The sequence below is a fragment of the Spermophilus citellus genome (genome assembly GCF_964194105.1).
Source record: "Spermophilus citellus genome assembly, chromosome: 14".
Lineage (NCBI taxonomy): Eukaryota > Metazoa > Chordata > Mammalia > Rodentia > Sciuridae > Spermophilus > Spermophilus citellus.
In genome coordinates, this window is record NC_138194.1 from 28,182,826 (window position 1) to 28,207,828 (window position 25,003).

At 39.4% G+C, this 25,003-nt stretch overlaps 2 protein-coding genes across 2 annotated transcripts in view; both read left to right on the forward strand.

The window, feature by feature from the left end:
• Window positions 1-988: 988 nt before the first annotated feature.
• LOC308633242 (lipoxygenase homology domain-containing protein 1-like) overlaps window positions 989-25,003 on the forward strand; it is a gene marked incomplete at its 5' end in the record, with an annotated part of 165,984 nt that continues 141,969 nt past the window's right edge. Inside the window, 2 exons of the mRNA XM_081265757.1 lie at window positions 989-1,603; window positions 2,352-2,523. Coding sequence (XP_081121883.1) covers window positions 989-1,603; window positions 2,352-2,523 — 787 coding nt within the window. The remainder of the gene's footprint in view (window positions 1,604-2,351; window positions 2,524-25,003) is intronic.
• On the forward strand, window positions 4,545-10,244 carry LOC308633173 (oxygen-regulated protein 1-like; the record flags this gene model as incomplete). The annotated part of the gene is made up of 1 exon (XM_081265726.1): window positions 4,545-10,244. One exon carries the CDS (start codon window positions 4,545-4,547, stop codon window positions 10,242-10,244), a length of 5,700 nt encoding a protein of 1,899 aa, XP_081121852.1.

A 25,003-nucleotide genomic window follows, 5' to 3' on the forward strand; every position in this document is an offset into this window, starting at 1 on the left:
TTGTCTGCATTTTCTCTAATCAGCCACGGGAACATCTGGTAGTATCATAATATGGCCCTTATTTAAGGATCTATGGGATACATTCCTCCTTGGACTTAAAGTAAGGTACATATTCCTCCAGATAAACTCATTTGGTTCCACCCAACAGACAGTAAGAACTTTAAAACCTTTTCCTGTCTTTGCTTCCCCTTTTCTCGACTGTCAGGACATTCAGGACTAAATTGATCAATTACAAAATTCGAATTTTTTTCATTGGATAATTTCCAATTTTTTTTCTCCTTTTGTGATTTTTTAAAAAGTTGTGCAATAATACTTGTTGAATTTACTTTTGTTCACAAAGTTTAGCAATGTATAATAAAACACAAATAGGATTGGGATGTAGCACAGTCCACTTGCTTAGCATGTACTATGTCCTGGGTTCAATGTGCAGCACTGAAAAACAAAAACACAAATACAAATAATATCCATAGCTGTGCCATCCCAAGATAACTGGTCTATATATTATTTCTAGACTTTCCCTTATTTCTATAAGAAGTATGTTTACGTAGAAATCAATGTCCTAGCATATGTGTCTTACAAACTGCTTTTTCATTTAGCTGTATGTCATGATCATCTTTCTGTGCCGCCAAATACAGATCTATAAAGCAGCTTTTAATGGTTGTATAGTTTTCTATTACGTGGGTGTACACATCATAAATTTATTGACCTAGGCGCTTATTAGTATCTGTAGATTGTTTTATTTGCAAATTATAAATGTTTTAATTTAACTATTTCATTTGTATCTTTTAAAATTTTAGGATAGACCCCTAAAATTATCTTTTAAAATGGATGGGTAGAATGAATGAATGAATGAAGGAATAAAATCCCAGGAATATCCTGAATGTCTGTAACTATAATTAGCCTGCATTAGCATTATCATGTATTTTTCACAGTGGTGCTGTTAATTCTGGAACTATTTTTTTTTCTCTCTCACTAGGTCTCAATCAAAATGAGTGAGACTCCTTCCACTGGTTTTTCCATGATTCATCCGAGTTCTTCTGAAGGTCAAGTTCGTTCTCCTCGCCATTTACGCATCACTCATCCTGTTGTGGCCAAACGGATCAGCTTCTATAAGAGCGGAGACCCCCAATTCGGCGGAGTCAGAGTGGTGGTCAACCCTCGTTCCTTTAAGAGCTTTGATGCTTTGCTGGACAACTTGTCCAGGAAGGTGCCCCTGCCTTTTGGGGTGAGGAACATCAGCACGCCTCGGGGAAGGCACAGCATCACGAGGCTGGAGGACCTGGAGGACGGTGAGTCCTACCTGTGCTCCCACAGTAGGAAGGTGCAGCCTGTGGACCTGGACAAGGCTCGCCAGCGCCCCCGGCCGTGGCTCAGCAGCCGCACCCTGGGCGCGCAGGCACAGGGTCACCCCGTCGTGGCCGCAGCTCCGGGCTTGCTGCGCGCCCCTAGGCGCCTAGTGGTTTTCCGGAATGGCGATCCAAAGACGAGGTGCGCCGTCCTTCTGAGCAGGAGGGTTACACAGAGCTTCGAGGCCTTTCTGCAGCACCTGACAGTGGTCATGAAGTACCCGGTTGCCAAGCTGTATGCCACGGATGGAAGGAAGGTGAGCATCCAGGCTGGGGGTCTCCACGAGGCTGAGCGGGCATCAGGAGCCTGCGGGGGGTTGAGCTGAATATGCATGGCAGCCCTCTGCAAAGAAGGCCTCGCTCTTGTGTGTGTGTGTGTGTGTGTGTGTGTGTGTGTGTGTGTGTTTAAATTCTGTGCATTTGTGGATGGTGTCTTTGCTTTCTTGTCAGAATCTGCAGAGGCATTGGGCACGAGGTTCTCTTTTTACTCCATGCGTTCCTTGAGTTATAAGGCTGTGGCACAGAATCAAATATTGATAATTCTTGGATGAGAATGGCATGGATAGTGTTCTTCTAGCTAGGGAAAGCATTTTTTTTTTTCTGTTTGTGGTCAGCAGCAGACAGCATGTCCACAAGAGTTCACTTTCCTGACCAGCTATGTCCACCAGACCCTTTCCCAGCTTGCCCTGCAGCTGCAGACTTTGGTGTGGAGCGACATATACATTTTAAAGATTTTTTAAATTATGCCAGAAGACCAGCCTGTCTTTCCAGTTAACATGTAGGCTTAATAGACTTCTTGGGTCTGTATTAGTCACCCCTACCCTTAGTGTTCTGTATTTCCAGTTATTTTATATACATCATTTTACATCAATTTTTTGCTTAAGAAAATGCTTGATGATGTCTTTCAAACCTGAGAGGTTATTGCATTGATTTCAAGTTATAAAATTATTTCATGGAAAGAAGAAAACCTGCTTGTGTAAGGACCATGACTCTGTTTTTTTCTAGGTTCCCAGTCTCCAGGCAGTGATCCTGAGCTCTGGAGCTGTGGTGGCAGCAGGAAGGGAGCCATTTAAACCAGGGAATTATGACATCCAAAAGTACTTGCTTCCTGCTAGATTACCAGGGATCTCCCATCGTGTGCATCGGAAGGGAAATGCTAAATCAGAAAGCAGAAAGAGTAAGTCACTTACACATAATAGGCCTTATTTTTAGTCCTGACAACTTGTGTCTCAAGAGCAAAAAGAGACATGCTTACTAAATGACCAACTTCATTTATCACAGTAAATAAAACATAAGAGGATTAAAACCACTCTAAAATGAAATTGGTTTTATTTTTAGTTGGAAAGAGTACAGAGATTATCTGGTAATTTAAAAAAGACTTTTCCAAATCAATGATGTATCTGTGTAAACTGATGAAGTATGCTTTATTTGTTTTATATTTTTGCATAAAATACCTAGTTAAATAAAAATGTCAGACTTTATTGCTCTAGAAATGAATTTTGTGGAATCTGTATAACATTTCTGGTAGTTGCTGAGTTTTCCCTAAATGGTCTCATGCAGCTTTCATAGCAGAGTTTAGCACGTTAGTGCAGTGACTGTATTTTTTTTTTTCTAATCTATCTGTATGTTCTACCTTCTTGAGTTATACCTGTAAAAACTATAGGTCTTTAGAACCACTTTTTATTTATTACAAAAGTTTCATGCTGCCAAATCTTTCTGGTTGACAGTAATCTGGGTAGTTGATTCCTTAGGATCTTTTGCATGGTGTGACATTATCCTTTGTATAGGAGAGAAGGAGGACCTCTTAAGGCTTGGGGTGTTGGGTACATTAATCTCTTTCTTCATTGTGCTCAGTATATCCAGGGAAATTTTAGCTCTATGCTAATATACTTATTGCCATTTATACTTTGATTTTAATTTTCATTGCTTTTAGATGCAGAATAAGACATACTATGCATTTTAAGAGGTACTAATCCCTCTACTTACTGCTAATGTGGAGAAAACTCATTTATTGTCATTTAATCATTTCATGGGTATCATATCTTATCAATGAAAGAATTGATAAGCAATTGATAAGCTTACAATCACTAATAGGTCATTGTTAATGCTTCTTTTTTGTAAGCATTATGCTTCCAGAAATGTTATGTATATTGTAGTACTATTCCACCTTGGTCATTTTACTGATGTAGTTTTATTGCTTTGTGTCTGATATTGGCTGCTGATTATGATTTTTAATTTTTGATGACTTCAGGGAATCTGAGGGCTTTGCTACATTTCACTTCAAAAAATTAATAGTGAGACATTTTCATTTATGAATTCAGTAAAAGTATATAAAAAATAAAAATATTTTTGTATTTATACTCTGAAACACTAAAGATGAACACTTGGTGGTATTCTATGTTCTGTAAGCATGTGCACATAGATATAGACTACTAATAGGAATTTGATTACATTGAAGAAGCAGGAGCACCAAGGTTAATTATAAAAAAATCTTTAAAAATAATATCATGACTGATGTGATTCTGCAACATGTACAGTGAGAAAAATGAGAAATTATACCCCACTTACGTATAATATATACAGCATTCTACTATCATATATAAGTAATTAAGAGAAATAAAGAAATAATATTGGACCTGTGTCTTACTGTTCTTTTTTGTACCATGTAGTAAATCAACTGCAATGACTATACAAAGTGAATATTAAATTTATTATTTGATTAATTCAGTCTTAAGTGCTAAAAATGTTTTCTGCCTTCCTAAAGCTATAGATGTCTGTCTTGCATATACACAGATAGGTTACTACTGTTACTTGTTTAAATTGATAAGCATTTCTTGATAAGCTGACAGTTTCACTAACTGTAAAATCACGAAAGCCCTTCATTTCAATAGAGTCCTTAGTAATTTCTACTTTATTAAATTACCTCATAAATTTGTTTAAATTAAAACTATGTGAATATTCTCATTGAAGTAGATTTACAAGTTTCTTTTAAGAGTAATTTGAAGAAATGTATGAGATATTACATTGTTTTCTCAAATAACCATTGAACATAGAGATTAGAAACATATCAGTATTATTTTACTGTGAAATACAGAAAATATGGTATTTTTGTACTAATATTTTCCTTTTTCTTCTTCTTTTCTTTGCTGCTTCCTCCATTGGATATTATAAATTCTCTACCTTTCATGTTATATTTTGATGTGGGCATCTTTTACTCTTAAAATCTTGAAAGTGAGCACACATATGTCTTCGATCCCAAGATCCCAGATTTATTCTGTTTCTTCTGACAAAACACATACTATTGACTGCTGCTCAGACTATTCTTTTGCTCCTGAAAACTACTTGGCCTTAGAAAAACATGGTTCTCAGAACTTATCGATATATCCTTCTGAAGACGATATTGAGAAATCAATTATTTTTAATCAAGATGGTACTATGACAGTTGAGATGAAAGTTCGATTCAAGATAAAAGAAGAAACCATTAAGTGGATCACCACTGTCAATACATCTGGTCTTTCTAATAATGACGAAAAGAGTGAGATAAGTTGTTTTCCTGGAAGAACAGATCCTCCATCACCTAGTTTCAAGTTTGCAGCGTGTTCAATGTCTGCAGATGCTAAAGGCAATAATCAAGAGGCCAGTTTAGCAGAAGAAATAAACACTCAAATGACAGTTCAAGAGGCTGAAACTTGCAGTTTTGCTAGTTGGGAGAATGCTGCTTTGGACACAGGTAACATCTATGGAACTCAGAATCAAGTGAAGCATCGTTTTTATAGACCACCTACACCTGGACCAAGGAGAGCAAGACAAAAGAAGTCAGTGATGGGGAGTGTGACCCTAGTATCTGAAACAGAAGTTCAAGAGAAACAGTTTTCCTATAGTGAAGAAAGGGAAGGTGGGAAAAACAAATCTGAATATCACATGTTCACACATTCTTGCAGTAAAATGTCATCCGTATCCAACAAACCAGTATTTGTTCAGAACAATCAGAATGAGCAGATGGAGTCATCTTTAGAAAGACAAAAGGAAAGTAGACTCCCCAAATCAAGAGCAATAGGTGCTGGTATGATAGAAATTACAGGTCAGAAGATGGTAAAGATGTCCCATAATAGTGGCTTATCATCATCTACATCAGAGAACTCCACTGTGGAAGAAAGTACAGTTAATAGTGTCATATCAGACAACAAAACTGATACCAAGAACTTAAGAACTTACAATAGCACCCGTGATACGTTCAGTCCTATTTCAGCAGCTGTAACGAGCTCTACAAGTAACAATTCTGGGACTGACAGAAGTATTTCTGAGGCCACAGTTTCCGTAGGGTCTTCTACTGTCACCACAAGAATTGACAGATTAACTGGTGAATTTTCTCAGCGTGGTTTAACAGAACTGCCAGAAAATCAAAAGCAGACTGTATTATCTGTTTCCCGAAAAAAGAAGAAGAAAGTTCAGCCGCAAGTAATAAGTTCCAGGTATCAAGATGGGGTAATTGCCACCAAAGAAATCTCCAAAAAGAGTAAGAGAATAAATACAGGAGATAGAATTGCAGAAGCAACCGTGTTGAAAGGTTCACACAGTCCCCTTAAAGGAGGGACACTTTGTGAGGAAGACCCCCATACAAGTGATATGGCAATCAAATCAAATCATTTTTATTCCAAAAGTATTCTCCATCCCACAATTTCTAAGAATTTCCATAGAAATAAATTAAATACTATTCAAAACCCTAAGGTTCAAGGACTTTTAATCAAAAGAAAATCCAGGCTACTAAAGAGATCAAGTTTAGGAACACCCCAAAAAAGAGAAATTGGTCAGGGAGATAAAGTACTAGCCCATAACGAATCTAAATATTACAAAAGCACTTTAAAAAATCAAAGTTCATTTCATGTGTTTAATCACACTGAACAAACATCAAAAGTTTTTTGTGATCCGGAGTCTCAAGCAGAAATAGCATCTGAGAATTTGAGAGGAATGGCCAAAAAGAGTTTATTTCCAAAAATTAATGATTCACACATAATTTCAAAAAGCCCCCCCAAACGGAAAGGGGTTAAATTGAAATCAGGTGCTATTGTAAATAAGCACCATGCTAGAGCTAGGACCAATTCTTTAGCTTCTTTGAAAAAAGCTGATTTCCTTGAGGATATTGCCCATAATTCGGTTCATAATTATATACAGAGATGGTTGCAGAACATAAATCCATATCCAACTTTAGAACCTAGAATGTCAGCTCCACTATGCAAAAATGAAAGGAGAGTGGTAAATTATAATCATGGCGGTTCTCCAGGAAATCATCCCCACACAAATATTGCAAAAGGAAATGATTTTGTCCTGCAAAGTAGTAAGCACATGACTAAAAATGCCACTTTGACAGGAGATAATCTCTGTAAAGAGGCATCTATTGCCAAAGATGACGGTGAAGAACCTAAAGATCTTGATGAGAGTCAGGTTGGATCTGTGAATGGCGCCCACTTGGTTTCACTGCACGAATATGGTACATTGTCACAACCAGCTGTCAATGACTCTAAGACTAAAAGCCAGATATCTGCTGAAAAGTCAGGACCAGAAATGAGCCTTGTTTGCCAGGGAATAAACCTAGCTAAGAAAGCACAAAGTGTAGAGGTTGCCATCCAAGTAGATCCTATGGAAGAGAGTACTCCCAAAGACCTCTTATCAGTCCTATTGCTTCGCCAATTTCAAGCTCCAGCTGCGGGTGTCCACAAGCCTCAGAATGGAGTTGTTCAGATGCCAGGTTCACTTGCAGATGTTTCTTTCCCTTCTTCCCTGTGTAATTCATCCACTAATCTTCTTCTAGCTTGGCTGTTGGTGCTAAACCTAAAGGGAGGTATCACTAGCTTCTGTCAAGGTGATGCTCACAAGATTACCAGCAGATCTTCAGAGACACTTGCCCTGCTGGAAGTTCTAAAGCACGTTGCTGTCACAGAGGAAGCTGATGAGTTGAAGGCTGCGGTTGCCAATTTAGTGGAAGCAACCAAACGTTGCCCTGGGCCCAGCGAGGAAGAACCGGGTAGGGTTCCGGTAGGTCTGTCTGCAAATTGTATCACAGCCAACATTCAGAGAGTTTCTGACTGCAGTGGAAATGAAAGAACCCTGAAAATCTCTTTGGAGAGAGATTTTCAGGGTTCTACCAATAAGGTCTGTGATTCTGAGGTCTGTGTTCCAGAAACGACTTGCTCTCTGTGTGCAGTATGCACTGTGGATGACACTTACCCTCCTGCAGAAATATGTCACCCCAGCGAAGCTGTTTCCCCTAGTGATGGTGGTGTTGGGGATCAGACCTCCTTGAGTAAACCTTGTTTCCTAGGACAGATTTGTGCGCTTCCTGATGCTGAGTTTCCCCAGGAAGCTTATGCTGAAGAGGAAAATATCTATGAGGCAGCTTGCTCAACTGATGAGACCCACATTCCCACCAGAGTCTTCAATACTATTGACATTTTAGACTCCCAAGAAAACAAATATATTGATTCATTGGAATTAAGCGAAGAGTTGGGAAGAGTTGATGAAGTTGAGAAAGACCTACATGTTTTGGCAGACTCTGAGTATAAAAGTGGCTTTAATACATCAGCGTCACTTCGGGATGTCAGTAATTTAAGCCCTTGTGGCCTTTCCTCGAGTAAAACTGATCTAGAGTTTGATAAGCAACAGAGTTCTTCAGATGAATTTGAAAATTGTTCACTAAAGAAATTTCAGGATAAAAATACCTACACTTCCTTTGATAAGGAAGACTCAAGAACTTCTGAAGAACCAGGTTCAGTCACCAACAGCATGACATCAAGTGAAGGAAATAATATCTCTGAACTGGAGTCATTTGAAGAATTAGAAAACCAAGACGCTGGTATCTTTAATACCAAGGTAAATGCAGAAGAGCAAACCACTGGAGAATCCATCCAAAAAGAGATAGAGGCTGGTGGAAATTTGCAATCCATCCACATGTCTAGTAGGAATATTAGAGAAGAAGAAAGAAGGAATGATGTGATTTCTGAGACCACCAATACGAGGCAGGTGACACCCCCATCTTTGGTGTTTTGTTATGATTCTAAGCAAAATACTGAAAAAGAGATTAGTGAAGGAGATGCTAAGAGGAGAGCTAAAATGATGGTGAGACGCATAGAAGCTGGAAGTTATTCAGAGTCCTCTCTGGATTTTAAAAAATGCTTCAAAAGCCCGGCAACTTCTGACTGGTCAGACTATAGGCCAGACAGCGAAAGCGAGCAGCCACATAAAACATCCAGCGAGGACCACAATGACAGTGATGACGCTGCCCAAGAGAAAGAATATAATAAAGGGTTTGTTAAAAGGGCCATAGAAAAACTTTATGGGAAGGCAGAGAGTATGAAACCATCTTTTTTTCCAGGGTCTTTACACAGATCTCAAGTTTCTCCTTACAATTCTGTGGAGTTTCAGTGTGCAAAGAAAGCAAATTCTTGTGTTTCTGAAGGTCAGTCATTTGGCTTCTCTGAACAGGTGTCCAGTAGATCCCCGATGTTGCAGGAATTCCAGGAGGAAAGACAAGGTCAACGTGATGCCAATGGTGTGGGGGACAGTTATCACCAGGTCGACATGGCAGACCATGGTACTATAAAACAAAATGATCCTAACAGGGTCCTCAGAGACAAAGAGGAAGGAAAACTGATTGACAAAGGCAAGTGGCTTTTGAAAGAAAATCATCTGCTAAGGGTGTCATCTGAAAATCCTGGCATGTACGGCAATGCAGACACTACATCAGTCGATACCCTCCTTGATCATAACAGCAACGAGGTGCCATATTCACATTTTGGAAATTTGATCCCAGGCCCAAACATGACTGAATTATCCTCTTCAGAGTTGGAGGAGCTCACTCAACCTCTTGAACTGAGATGCAATTACTTTAACTTGCCTCATGGGAGCGACTCTGAACCCTTCGGTGAGGATTTTGCAGATGTTGAGAATAACACCTGTGCCAAGGAGAGACGACCAGATCGCACAGAAGAGAAGGGTAATCGTCAATCAGAAAGAGTATGCACGGCAGTCACTCATGCCTTTACATCTTCTAGTAACAAAGTTCACCCTGTCTCTGATGAGATCATTAAAACCCAACCATTACCTGGCAGTTCTGTAACTCACAGTACACTTCAGGAAGGTGACTCTTTGGATAAACTCTACGCTCTTTGTGGTCAACACTGCCCCATACTAACTGTCATCATCCAACCTTTAAATGAGGAAGATCGAGGATTTGCTTATCGCAAAGATTCTGATATTGAAAATTCCTGGGGTTTCCATTTAGGGATGAAAATATACCCCTATTGGCCACCGTCAAACAAAAACACATTCAAGAATCAGGATAATCATTCAATTAGGAGAAAAGAATTTGTTGATAACGCTATTGACGATCCATTTGATAGACTTTATTTCAATAAAATGTTTGACTTGATGGATAAAAGAAGGAAACCAAAAAGAATTAAGTTCTTGGGCTTAGAGGAAGAAAGCAATTTAAAGAAATTTCAATTATATTTAAAGAAAAGGTTTTGTGTAAATTTCTTGCACAAATCATTGTTAGTTGTGGGTGACGGGAATTCAGAAAAACAAAACCCCAGCAACTGGACAAATGGTGTTTTTAAGACAGTTGATGAGAATAACAACTTATTAAATGACAGATTTCAGAACTCAAGAACAAATCTCAACCAAGTAGTAAGGGAAAATGTCAACTGTTGTTTCTTCTTTGAAATGCTTTGTCAAACCTGCCTGCTAGATATTTGCCAAGTTGAGACATCCTTAAATGTTATTAATAGAAATATATTAAAAATACATTATATTTTTGAGGGTGAAAATCTTCTCATTTGGGAAGAGGAAAACCAATTAAATTTAATTGATCTTGAAAGCAGTAATAGGCAAGATGATTTATAATTTGTAATATCAGCACCATCTTTCTTTGTAATTATTTTTTTTCCAAAATAAGATGGAACATTGGGATAGACATATAGATGACCTCTAAGTAAATTTCCTACACTTTAAAAATGAGCTTACCATAGAAATCTTACCCTTGGATGAACTGATTTGACTTTTATTATTACTCTGTTCTTTTGTTTTTTTTCAACATTTACAGATTTTATGTGGTTTTGTTCTGAACTTGTGATTTCTTGTATACATGAATTTTTGTCTAGGGCATCAAAAATATGCCTAGGACAAGAATTATGTCTTTTTATATTGTTGGCTTTATATAACATGTTTATTGAATATAGTCTTAAATAAATGGAATAGACATAGACTTAAAGTGCTTCATTTATTAATTTTAACTACTGATCTGATAAAATGTATAATTAAAAGACCTTCATCACAATGTCCTAGTTCTTGTGCCAAATATGTTGAGTCCTGGACCCTCAGAACATCTATGTCTATGGGACACGATTCACCATTTTCACACTGAAAAAAGGTGCTCTACCACTAAGCTGCTAGAAAGTACTAGAAAGTACTAAAAGTACTAGAAAGTACTTTTCCTAGAAATTATAATCTTTTAAATAGTATTAAAAGCCAAAAAATATGAAGGGATCAGAAAAAGTGGAGACAAAAATCTTAAGACATTCTCTGGGAAGGAAAATTAAAGGAGCTGGAATGATTTAATCTGGAAAAGAAAAGAATGGTGACTTCAACATTCTCTTCTGGAAAGAGAATTGCCGTGAAGAATTTGACAGATTTCTTTGTGTCTTTTCCTGCTTTAATGAAATATTAATTTTATAGAAATAAAAACATATTGCTTCCCAGAAGTATAAATAAGCTTGACTAGATTATAGACCATAAATTATTTTGCGTAATTGTACTATGTTGCCTGGGTGTTAATCAGGAAACCTTTTGAGAATCCTTCCACTCCATGGTTCTAGGATGGTATAACAAGTCTTACAGGACTTGGAAATATGTGCCTGTTGTCTAGAATGGACTTAGAGTAGAATGTTTACTAATGTTCTTGGAGCAACACATAGAGGTGCTAAAATAACAAATTTGGTTTTGAGGGATGAAAAATAATTAATTACATCAATAATTACTTTTGTATCAGTTCAGCATGAGTCATAAATCCATAAAAAATTTGTGAATTGCTACTTTGCCAGCTAAAGACTACCTCTACATAGAGTATGCTTTTTCTACATGAAGTGATACCTTCTTTAAAAAATTATTTTTTAGTTGGAGTTGGACACAATATCTTTATTTTTTTTGTCTTTGGGGTTTCTTTTTGATTTTTTTATTGGTTGTTCAAAACATTACAAACTCTTGACATATCATATTTCATACATTAGATTCAAGTGGGTTATGAACTCCCATTTTTACCCCAAATACAGATTGCAGAATCACATTGGTTACACATCCACATTTTTACACAATGCCCTATTAGTAACTGTTGTATTCTGTTCCCTTTCCTATCCTCTACTATACTCCCTCCCCTCCCCTCCCATCTTCTCTCTCTACCCCATCTACTGTAATTCATTTCTTTCCTTGTTTATTTTTCCATTCCCCTCACAACCTCTTATATGTAATTTTGTATAACAATGAGGGTCTCCCTCCATTTCCATGCAATTTTCCTTTTCTCTCCCTTTCCCTCCCACCTCATGTCTCTGTTTAATGTTAATCTTTTCTTCCTGCTCTTCCTCCCTGCTCTGTTCATAGTTGCTCTCATTATATCAAAGAAGACATTTGGTATTTGTTTTTTAGGGATTGGCTAGCTTCACTAAGCATAATCTGCTGTAGTGCTATCCATTTCCCTGCAAATTCCATGATTTTGTCATTTTTTGGTGCTGCATAATACTCCATGATGTATAAATGCCACATTTTTTTTATCCATTCATCTATTGAAGGACATCTGGGTTGGTTTCACAGTCTAGCAATTGTGAATTGTGCTGCTATGAACATCGATGTGGCAGTATCCCTGTAGTACGCACTTTTAAGGTCTTCAGGGAATAGTCCGAGAAGGGCAATAGCTGGGTCAAATGGTAGTTCCATTCCCAGCTTTCCCAGGAATCTCCATACTGCTTTCCAAAGTGGCCGAACCAGTTTGCAGTCCCACCAGCAATGTACAAGTGTACCCTTTCCCCCACATCCTCGCCAGCACTTGTTGTTGTTTGACTTCATAATGGCTGCCAATCTTACTGGAGTGAGATGGTATCTTAGGGTGGTTTTGATTTGCATTTCTCTGACTGCTAGAGATGGTGAGCATTTTTTCATGTACTTGTTGATTGATTGTATATCCTCCTCTGAGAAGTGTCTGTTCAGGTCCTTGGCCCATTTGTTGATTGGGTTATTTGTTATTTTATTGTCTAATTTTTTGAGTTCTTTGTATACTCTGGATATTAGGGCTCTATCTGAAGTGTGAGGAGTAAAAATTTGTTCCCATGATGTAGGCTCCCTATTTACCTCTCTTATTGTTTCTCTTGCTGAGAAAAAACTTTTCAGTTTAAGTAAGTCCCATTTGTTGATTCTTGTTATTAACTCTTGTGCTATGGGTGTCCTATTAAGGAATTTGGAGCCCGACCCCACAATATGTAGATCGGAGCCAACTTTTTCTTCTATCAGATGCAGAGTCTCTGATTTGATATCTAGATCCTTGATCCACTTTGAGTTAACTTTTGTGCATGGCGAGAGGAGGGGATTCAGTTTCATTTTGTTGCATATGGATTCCCAACACCATTTGTTGAAGATGCTATCCTTCCTCCATTGCATGCTTTTAGCTCCTTTATCAAATATAAGATAGTTGTTACTTTGTGGATTAGTCTCTGTGTCCTCTATTCTGTACCATTGGTCCACCTGCCTGTTTTGGTACCAGTACCATGCTGTTTTTGTTACTATTGCTCTGTAATATAGTTTGAAATCTGGTATCGCTATACCGTCTGATTCACACTTCCTGCTTAAAATTGCTTTTGCTATTCTGGGTCTTTTATTTTTCCATATGAATTTCATGATTGCTTTATCTATTTCTACAAGAAATGCCGTTGGGATTTTGATTGGCATCGCATTAAACCTGTAGAGAACTTTTGGTAATATCGCCATTTTGATGATGTTAGTTCTGCCTATGAATGAACAGTGTATATTTTTCCATCTTGTAAGATCTTCTTCTACTTCTCTTTTTAGGGTTCTGTAGTTTTCATTGTATAAATCTTTCACCTCTTTTGTTAGGTTGATTCCCAAGTATTTTATTTTTTTTGAGGATATTGTGAATGGAGTGTTTTTCCTCATTTCTGTTTCAGAAGTTTTTTCACTGATATACAGAAATGCCTTTGATTTATGCGTGTTGATTTTATATCCTGCCACTTTGCTGAATTCATTTATTAGTTCTAGTAGTTTTTTTGTAGACCCTTTTGGGTCTTCTAGGTGTAGAATCATGTCTTCCACAAATAGTGATAATTTAAGTTCTTTTTTTTGTTTTATTTATTTATTTTTATTGTTGGTCGTTCAAAACATTACATAGTTCTTAATATATCATATTTCACAGTTTGGTTCAAGTGGGTTATGAACTCCCATTTTTACCCCGTATACAGATTGCTGAATCACATCAGTTACACTTCCATTGATTTACACATTGCCATTCTAGTGTCTGATGTATTCTGCTGTCTATCCTATTCTCTACTATCCCCCCTCCCCTCCCCTCCCCTCCCCTCCCCTCCCCTCCCCTCTTCTCTCTCTACCCCCTCTACTGTAAATCATTTCTTCCACTTGTATTATTCTTCTCTTAACCCTCATTTCCTCTTATATGTAATTTTGTATAACCCTGAGGATCACCTTCCATTTCCATGCAATTTCCCTTCTCTCTCCCTTTCCCTCCCACCTCTCATCCCTGTTTAATGTTAATCTTTTTCTCAAGCTCTACGTCCCTACCCTGTCCTTGGTTATTCCCCTTATATCAAAGAAGTCATTTGGCATTTGTTTTTTAAGGATTGGCTAGCTTCACTTAGCATAATCTGCTCTAATGCCATCCATTTCCCTCCAAATTCTATGATTTGTCATTTTTTAATGCAGAGTAATACTCCATTGTGTATAAATGCCACATTTTTTTATCCATTCATCTATTGAAGGGCATCTAGGTTGGTTCCACAATCTTGCTATCGTGAATTGTGCTGCTATGAACATCGATGTAGCAGTGTCCCTGTAGCATGCTCTTATTAGGTCTTTAGGGAATAGACCGAGAAGGGGAATAGCTGGGTCAAATGGTGGTTCCATTCCCAGATTTCCAAGAAATCTCCATACTGCTTTCCAAATTGGCTGCACCAATTTGCAGTCCCACCAACAATGAACAAGTGTACCCTTTTCCCCACATCCTCGCCAGCACTTGTTGTTGTTGGACTTCATAATGGCTGCCAATCTTACTGGAGTGAGATGGTATCTTAGGGTGGTTTTGATTTGCATTTCTCTGACTGCTAGTGATGGTGAGCATTTTTTCATGTACTTGTTGATTGATTGTATGTCCTTCTCTGAGAAGTGTCTGTTCAGGTCCTTGGCCCATTTGTTGATTGGGTTATTTGTTATCTTATTGTCTAATTTTTTGAGTTCTTTGTATACTCTGGATATTAGGGCTCTATCTGAAGTGTGTGGGGTAAAAATTTGTTCCCAGGATGTAGGCTCCCTGTTTACCTCTCTTATTGTTTCTTTTGCTGAGAAAAAACTTTTTAGTTTGAGTAAGTCCCATTTGTTGATTCTGGTTGTTAACTCTTGTGCTATGGGTGTCCTATTGAGGAATTTGGAGCCCGACCCCACAGTATGTAGATCATAGCCAACTTTTTCTTCTATCAGACGCCGTGTCTCTGATTTAATATCAAGCTCCTTGATCCATTTTGAGTTAACTTTTGTGCATGGCGAGAGAAAGGGATTCAGTTTCATTTTGTTGCATATGGATTTCCAGTTTTCCCAACACCATTTGTTGAAGATGCTGTCCTTCCTCCATTGCATGCTTTTAGCCCCTTTATCAAATATAAGATAGTTGTAACTTTGTGGATTGGTTACTGTGTCCTCTATTCTGTACCATTGGTCCACCTGCCTGTTTTGGTACCAGTACCATGCTGTTTTTGTTACTATTGCTCTGTAGTATAATTTGAAGTCTGGTATTGCTATACCACCTGATTCACACTTCCTGCTTAGTATTGTTTTTGCTATTCTGGGTATTTTATTATTCCATATAAATTTCATGATTGTTTTATCTATTTCTACAAGAAATGCTGTTGGGATTTTGATTGGCATTGCATTGAACTTATAGAGAACTTTTGGTAATATTGCCATTTTGATGATGTTAGTTCTGCCTATCCATGAACAGGGTATATTTTTCCATCTTCTAAAGTCTTCTTCTATATCTCTCTTTAGGGTTCTGTAGTTTTCATTGTATAAGTCTTTCACCTCTTTTGTTAGGTTGATTCCCAAGTATTTTATTTTTTGGGGGGATATTGTGAATGGAGTAGTTGTCCTCATTTCCGTTTCAGAGGATTTGTCGCTGATATACAGGAATGCATTTGATTTATGCGTGTTGATTTTATATCCTGCCACTTTGCTGAATTCATTTATTAGCTCTAATAGTTTCTTTGTAGACCCTTTTGGGTCTGCTAGGTATAAAATCATGTCATCTGCAAATAGTGATAATTTAAGTTCTTCTTTTCCTATTTTTATGCCTTTAATTTCTTTCATCTGTCTAATTGCTCTGGCCAGTGTTTCGAGAACTATATTGAATAGAAGTGGTGATAGGGGGCATCCCTGTCTTGTTCCAGATTTTAGAGGGAATGCCTTCAATTTTTCTCCATTCAGAATGATGCTAGCCTGAGGCTTAGCATAGATAGCTTTTACAATGTTGAGGTAAGTTCCTATTATCCCTAGTTTTTCTAATGTTTTGAACATAAAGGGATGCTGTACTTTATCAAATGCTTTTTCTGCGTCTATTGAGATGATCATATGGTTCTTATCTTTAAGTCTATTGATGTGGTGGATAACATTTATTGATTTCCGTATATTGAACCATCCTTGCATCCCAGGGATGAATCCTACTTGATCATGGTGCACAATTTTTTTAATGTGCCTTTGTATCCGATTCGCCAGTATTTTATTGAGGATTTTTGCATCTAGGTTCATTAGAGATATTGGTCTGTAGTTTTCTTTCTTTGAAGTGTCTTTGTCTGGTTTCGGAATCAGGGTTATGTTGGCCTCATAGAATGAGTTTGGAAGGGCTCCCTCTTTTTGTATTTCCTGAAATAACTTGAAAAGTATTGGTATTAATTCTTCTTTAAAGGTTTTGTAAAACTCCGCTGTATACCCATCCGGTCCTGGGCTTTTCTTGGTTGGTAGTCTTTTCATTGCTTCTTCAATTTCATCCATTGATGTTGGTCTGTTCAAATTGTGTGTATCCTCCTGACTCAGTCTGGGCAAATCATATGTCTTAAGAAATTTATCGGTGTCTTCACTATCCTCTAATTTATAGGAATATAGGTTTTCAAAATAATTTCTAATTGTCTTCTGTATTTCTGTAGCATCTGTTGTGATGTTGCCTTTTTCATCCCGTATGTTAGTGATTTGAGTTCTCTCTCTTCTTCTCTTCATTAGCATGGCTAAGGGTTTGTCGATCTTATTTATTTTTTCAAAGAACCAACTTTTAGTTTTGTTAATTTTTTCAATAGTTTCTTTTGTTTCAATTTCGTTGATTTCTGCTCTGATTTTAATTATTTCTTGCCTTCTGCTGTATTTGTTGTTGTTTTGTTCTTCCTTTTCTAGGGCTTTGAGATGAAGTGTGAGCTCATTTATTTGTTGGTTTTTCTTTTTTTTTGATGAATGACCTCCAGGCAATGAATTTCCCTCTTAAAACTGCTTTCATTGTGTCCCATAGATTTCGATATGTTGTGTCTGTATTTTCATTTATCTCTAAGAATTTTTTGATTTCCTCCTTTATGTCTTCTGTAACCCTCTGATCATTCAGTAACATATTGTTCATTTTCCATGTGATATAGGATTTTCCCTTCCTTCTTTTAATCATTGATTTCCAGTTTCATTCCACTATGATCGGATAAATTGCATGGTATTATCTACACCCCTTTATATTTACTAAGGGCTGCCCTATGGCATAATATATGGTCTATTTTTGAGAAGGATCCATGTGCTGCTGAGAAAAACGTATATCCACTTGAAGATGGTTGATATATTCTATATATGTCAGTTACGTCTAGGTTATTGATTGTGATATTGAGTTCTATAGTTTCTTTATTCAACTTTTGTTTGGAGGGTCTGTCCAATGGTGAGAGAGGTGTGTTGAAGTCACCCATAATTATTGTGTTGTGGTCTATTTGATTCTTGAACTTGAGGAGAATTTGTTTTATGAATGTCGCAGCACCATTATTTGGTGCGTAAATATTGATAATTGTTATGTCTTGTTGGTGAATGGTTCCTTTTAACAGTATATAATGTCCTTCCTTATCCCTTTGGATTAATTTAGTCTTGAAGTCGATTTTATTCGATATGAGGATGGCCACTGCTACTTGCTTGCGAGGACCGTGTGCGTGGTATATTTTTTCCCAACCTTTTACCTTGAGCCTGTGTATGTCTTTTCCAATCAGATGTGTCTCCTGGAGGCAGCATATTGTTGGATTTGTTTTTTTAATCCATGTTACCAGCCTATGTCGCTTTATTGGAGAGTTTAAACCATTAACGTTTAGAGTTACTATTGATGTATGTTTTGTACTTCCAGCCATGTTTGATTATTTATCTCTCTTTTTTTTTAATTTAGTTTGTTTCTCCATGGTTAGCTTCCCCCCCCATGGTCTGTCCTTACTGAGGTACTTCCTACTGTTTGCTTTGGTTATTGTTATTCATTTCTTCCTCGTGTAGTGTTTTGCTCAAGATGCTTTGCAATGCTGGTTTTCTGGCTGCAAATTATTTTAGCTTTTTTTAAAAAAATTTTTTAATATTTATTATTTTTTAGTTCTCGGCGGACACAACATCTTTGTTGGTATGTGGTGCCAAGGATCGAACCCGGGCCGCACGCATGCCAGGCTAGCGCGCTACTGCTTGAGCCACATCCCCAGCCCTTAGCTTTTGTTTATCATGAAAGTTTTTTATTTCGTTGTCGTACCTGAAGCTTAATTTTGCTGGATACAGAATTCTTGGTTGGCATCCATCGTCTTTCAGTGTTTGAAATACATTGTTCCAGGATCTTCTCGCTTTCAGCGTCTGTGATGAAACATCCATTGTTAACCTTTTTGGTTTACCCCTGAATGTAATCTGTCTCCTTTCTCTTGTAGCTTTTAATATTTTCTCTTTGTTCTGTATATTGGATATCTTCATAACAATGTGTCTTGGCGTTGGTCTACTGTGATTTTGTATGCTCGGTGTCCTGTATGTATCTACAATTTGTATATCTGTTTCCTTTTTTATTTCTGGGAAGTTTTCTGTAATTATTTCATTCAGCAGGTTACTCATTCCCTTGGTTTGAATCTCTATCCCTTCCTCTATCCCGATGACTCTTAAATTTGTTTTTTTTATTGTTATCACATATCTCTTGGATGTTTCTCTCGTGATTTTTAACCAGCCTATCTTAGTTGGCTAGACTCTTTTCAAGATGATATATTTTGTCTTCATTATCTGACGTTTTGGCTTCTACTTGCTCCACTCTATTAGTGATACTCTCGTTTGAGTTTTTAATTTGGTTTATAATTTCCTTCATTTCTAAGATTATTGTTTGATTCTTTTTTATAATCTCTATCTCCTGATAAAGATGCTTAACTTCTTCTTTTATCCGTTTATGTAATTCATTCTCAATGTGTTCTTTCGCTGCTTGAATTTGCTGTCTCGTATCCTCTTTAAGGTTCCGTTCCATCTGTCTAAGGTGTTCCTTGAGTTCTTTATATGACCATTTTTCTGATGACTCTAGGTCCTCCTGAATATTTAGGCTGCCCTGCATTGTTTGCACTCCTTTTCTTCCTTGCTTTTTCAAGTTGCTCATGTTACTTCTTGTTCTGTTTGACTGCTGAGTTACTGTTTACTCCTATAAATTTATTTGATGCTTGGGAGGAAAGGTATTAGAAGGGAAGGGAGGAAGTCACTAAAGAGAATGAGAGTAAGCAGGTAGAATTCAAGGAAGGGGGAATTAGAAAATTGAAAAGAAATGTAAAGACAGAAGAAAAGAAGGAAAGAGAAAAAAATAGAAATTTAAAAAGAATTTAAAGAAAAATAATAATAATAGAAATGAAAAATGAAATTAAAAACTAGAATAAAATAAAATAAAATAAAATGGATTAAAAAAAACATTTAAAAAGACAGCAAAAAAGAAAAAAAAATTATAAATGCAGTCCTAGAGTTCGATTAACTGTTCTTCCAGTAGATGGAGCTATGCCCACCGGGCCAAGTTTCTCCTCTCAGTAGGTGGGAGTCAATCCCTGTGTAGCAGTTCTTCCTCCCGGACTGGGCGGGTCTGCACTCCTGCTGTTCGCCGTGTGGGTGGGGCCTTTTGCAGAGCCGGTCGGGGGTCGTTTGCAGCGCCGGGCTGGCAGGTGGGGGGTGGTCGTTTGCAGCTCCAAACCGCCAGAGGCAGTTCACAGAGCCGGGCCCGCGGGGGCCCAGGCAGGCAGCGCCTGTCCCCAATTTCGCTGCAACTTGTGGGCAGCAGGCATTTGGCGGCAGCTGACGGCCGCTCACAGAGCCGGGCCAGCGGGGGCCCAGGCAGGCAGCGCCCACTCCTAAGCTCGCTGCAATGTGTGGGCAGCAGCCGGCGGTGGTTCACAGAGCCGGGCCGGCGTGGGCCCAGGCAGTCAGCGCCCGCTCCTAAGCTTTCTGCAACGTACGGGCAGCGGCTGGCGGCGGTTCACAGAGCCAGGCCGGCGTGGGCCCAGGCAGGCAGCGCCCGCTCCTAAGCTCGCTGCAACGTGTGGGCAGCGGCCGGCGGCGGTTCACAGAGCCAGGCCGGCGTGGGCCCAGGCAGGCAGCGCCCGCTCCTAAGATCGCTGTAACATGTGGGCAGCGGCCGGCGGCGGTTCACAGAGCCGGGCCGGCGGGGGCCCAGGCAGGCAGTTCCTGCTCCTAAGCTCGCTGCAATGTGTGGGCCGCGGCCGTCCGGCGGCGGCCGGCGGTGGTTCACAGTGCTGGGCTGGCGTGGGCCCAGGCAGGCAGCGCCCGTTCCTAAGTTCGCTGCAACGTGTGGGTGGTGGCCAGCGGTGGTTCTCAGAGCCGAGCCGGCGTGGGCCCAGGCAGGCAGCGCCCACTCCTGAGCTCGCTGCAATGTGTGGGCCGCGGCCGTCTGGTGGTGGCCCGCAGCGGTTCACAGAGCCGGGCCGGCGTGGGCCCAGGCTGGCAGCGCCCATTCCTAAGTTTGCTGCTATGTGTGGGCAGCGGCCGGCGGCAGTTCACAGAACTGGGCCGGTGTGGGCCCAGGCAGGCAGCGCCCACTCCCAAGTTCGCTGCAACGTGTGGGCCGCGGCTCACAGCGCCGGGCCAGTGGGGGCCCAGGCAGGCAGCGCCTGCTCCCACGTTCGCTGCAACGTGTGGGCAGTGGCTGTCCGGCGGCTGCCGGCTGCGGTTCACAGAGCCGGGCCGGTGTGGGCCCAGGCAGGTGGCGCCCTTCCTAAGTTCACTGCAACGTGTGGGCAGCGGCCAGCGGTGGTTCTCAGAGCCGGGCCGGTGGGGGCTCAGGCGGTCAGCGCCCGCTCCTATGTTCACTGCAACGTGTGGGCTGCAGCCATTTGGCGGCGGCCGGCGGGACTGTGCCCCTGCTCTGTGTTGCCGAGATTCAGTTGTCTGGGACAAGGTGACACCTCCAATTAAACTTACTAGTTCCCGGCAGTTCTCCTTTCAGCGGAAATTTGCTAGAAGTTTCTCAGCAGGACGCATGTAGGTGTATTGATGAGTCTCTCTGATCCCGTCACCGCGGAGGCATTGAAAGTGCTGCCTCCTCACTGGCCGCCATGTTGGGTCCCCCCTAAAAAACTTTTGTACATGAAATTTAGCATGTAAGTGAAGCTTCAGAGGGAATTTAAGAATTTTATATAAACCTCCCTTTCACTTTAGAGTAAAATACCTGAATGGCTAAGAAATGGAGTCCAGCTTCTTTTTTCAAAAACATTTTTATTCATTGTTGATTAATTTTAAAATTTTATTTATTTATTGATTGTGGTGCTGAGAATCAAACCCAGTGCCTCACACATGCTAGGCAAGCACTCTACCACTGAACCACAACCCCAACTCGGAGTCCACCTTCTTGTACCCAGAGGAATACAATGCTCCTCAACTTCCAGTGGAGTTACATCCTGATAAACCAATCTCCTGCAGATACCACGGCATGAATGTATACCTGAGTTCAGGGTTTCTGGTCCCAGTGTGGCATGGTGAAATTTTGTTTATGTCCACCAGATGGCGGCGGCGCAATGCACTGTGCAATGTTCAGGCACCCTCAGAAGGACGCTTTTGTGGTCCAAGGGAGTACTGTCAACATTAGCTGCAAGGAGTTGAAGTTCAGAAGTAGAGGGTTGAAATGAAAAATGATTTATAAGAGTTGATCTCAAGGAAAACCCAATTTGGAGAGGGTAGGGGACATTTAATGAAACACCTAACCCAAGTTGAAGCTAAGTTAATGAGTGATTATCTCAGTGAGTAAGAGTAGTTTTGTTGTTGTTGTTCCCCCCCCCCCAGGGTGGGAGGTACAGGGGATTGAACTCGGGGGCACTCGACCACTGAGCCACATCCCCAGCCCTATTTTGTATTTTATTTAGAGACAAAGTCTCACTGAGTTGCTTAAGGCCATGCTAAATTGCTGAGGCTGGCTTTGAACTCACGATCCTTCTGTATCGGCCTCCCAAGCTGCTAGGATTGAAGGCGTGTGCCACTCCCAGCCAGAATAGGGGTAGTTTTTTATATGATTCTTTTAAAAATAGTTTACCTCTTAACTTTCCAGTGACACAAAACAAATACACCATTTTCAAGGTTTGAACTTAAGTATTGAAACCACATTTCATTTTCTGGAACTCATTTTGTTGGTTTCTTCATCTATAAAATGAGGCTGCTATTTAAAAGTCCTTATGAGGAGATTACCCTGTAAGTTTATTATGAGAAGATAACTAGAGACGCTCTTAGAGCTCTCAGCACAGACCATGGCCTCCAGTGCTGAATACATTTTGTCTATTAAAAAATAAAAAGCCATCAGTGTTAGTACTTTCGATAAACTTTTTAAAAGTTGGTGTTCTTCCAATCAAGAAGTATTTCTCTCTGTTGGGTGTTAGGATATCTAAAACAAATCAAAACATTTATTTCATGTTTTGACCCCTTATAAGGTAAAGGTGACTAAAATTTTGAGCCCTGTTTGGTGTCAAGTATTGTTTTAGGTTCTTTATGCTGATTGGTCAACCCGCATAATAATGTCCTCAGATGGGTGATTGTATCTTTAATAGCCAAAGGGGAACTAACTCTCACAGAGATAGACCAGTAAAGAAGCACTTCCACTTTCATGTGTGTCTTTCTTCCAAATTGTCCTGTGTTTTGTGGTTTGATCTTCTGTGTATAGAACTCCTCAGGGTAGCATAGTGATGAGACTCAGTTCTCTGCTTCTGCAGGAGGGTGGGGTCTGTTTCAGCTCTAGGTCTCTGCAGCTGAGGAAGCCCATTTGAGTGTTAGCAGATCGTCAAGGCAGGGAATGCCTGCCAGCATAACTCTGAGGGTTGCAGCTGACAAAGCTGAATTCTTCTCTAGTGCTATGAAGTGCGTGTTGTAGCTCTTAATGGTGGGTCGTGCCCTCCAATGTCATAGCAATTCACTGCCGACTTCTTTTTAGGTTCGGCTACTTCTTTCTATGTTCTTATCTCATAAATCCAAAAGAATGAAATTCACAGGCAATGGAAGGCAAGAGAGAAAGGAGTAGGATTTATTCAAGGGGGAAGAAAAGAGAACTCTTGTAGGGTGAGAGGGGACCTGAGAGCAGATTGCCACTAGACTTGGGTCAAACTTACTCGTCCAAATTTTTGCTAATCGGGGTTTGGAAAAGTGCCAACTCTATTGCTTAGCCCTGCAGTTTCCATTAGGGTCTGTCCCACTTCTGTTTTCCTGCCTCTCACTGGAAAATTGAGGTTGCTGAAAGGTGGATGCTGGAGTTTGGGGCTTCAGTGCTGTTTGGAATGGGTGCCTGCACTGAGCCTAGTTGTGACAGGTCTGGCTTGCCTCATTCCTGGCTTATTGCACCTCAGGCCCACACTGGCATGGTGGGCTCCAGGGGAGATTAGTGGACTGGCTGCTAATTGGCGGGGATTAGTGGGCTGGCTGTGCAGCTCAGCTACTGGGGAGCCATGTCAGTAAGCCAAAGTTATTTTAATCCAAAATAGAGTACTTTCCCTATTGTTATACTCTCCCATCTATTATAGCATTAAAGGATAATTTTAAAACAAAATCATGAGTCACATATAGATAAAACACGAACATGTGCCAAGAACTTTGTTTAACTTATGAAGAGGGAACCATTTGCATATTACAGTGGTTTCAAAGGAGAATTTAAAGTATCACAAAAAATAGGCAGCTGAAGGAATGCTGAAGTGAATATGGGTCTGTCTAGGACAATAATTAACTGCATCCCACTGGTCATAACTAATTTATACTTTTATGGACCAGGATAATTTGCATCATGACCTGCTTTTTTTTTTTTTTTTTTTTTTTTTTTTTTTTTTACAACTTACAGGATTGTAAGTTGATTTAAAAAATAATGAAAGAAGAGATAACCCTTAAGAGGATGTTTGACAAGACATAGTCCCCTGCCTTTTTTGTTCACTTGATGAAGTTTCACAATTTTTTCTTTCATAATTTTTATCCTTCAGTGGCTTAAGTGCTAAGTTATTAAAGGAATATTCCCAGGTCATAGTAAACAATGTATGATTGGAAAAGCTTACTAGAATTAAATAACAAAACAACAAATTTTCGAACAGGGACAAGTGTTAGACTGTTTGATGGTTTAGAGCATATTTTTTCATTCTGTTTTTAGGATAATAAACAATATACAGACTTTAGATGCAATATATAATGACTGATTTTAAACAACTGGAATTCTTCCATAGGATGTGCACATCAGCCTTTTCTCTACACATAGCTATTTCTGTACCTGATGAATATTTACTTCCTGATTCGTGAACAGAGATCATCAGAACAATAATAGCACTATAAAAAACAACAAAAGGCAACAGATGAAAATCATTTTGTTGTTTTTCCTCCTCTTGAGAATAGTTCTTATCTTTTGTAACAGCAATGTTGAGGAATAGCTGAAGTCTACAGAATACTAACTAAGTAAGACTGCTTAAAGTTCAGGTAAATCCATAAAACTAAGTAACCTAAAATGGAACATGAGGTTCATAGGAAGACATGAGTTATACATCATAGGGTTTCATTGTATTAGGGCTGAAAGTGGTTATTAGTGAGAAATGAATGACATTAAATACAATAGCTATATTTATAGGTATGAGTATTCATATATATGTGTATTATTACAGTACTAAATTTGTTTAATATAGTTAGTTGCTGCCTCAGCTTCCGTGTTAGACTTGAAATACATTATTTGAAGCTCAGTCTTTTTTCTCCTCCCAGCACTTGAAATTGAACCCAGGGCCACTCTATCACTGAGCTACATCCTTTACCCTTTTTATTTTTTATTTTGAGACAGGGTCTGGGTAAATTGCCCAGTCTGGCCTTGAACTTACAAT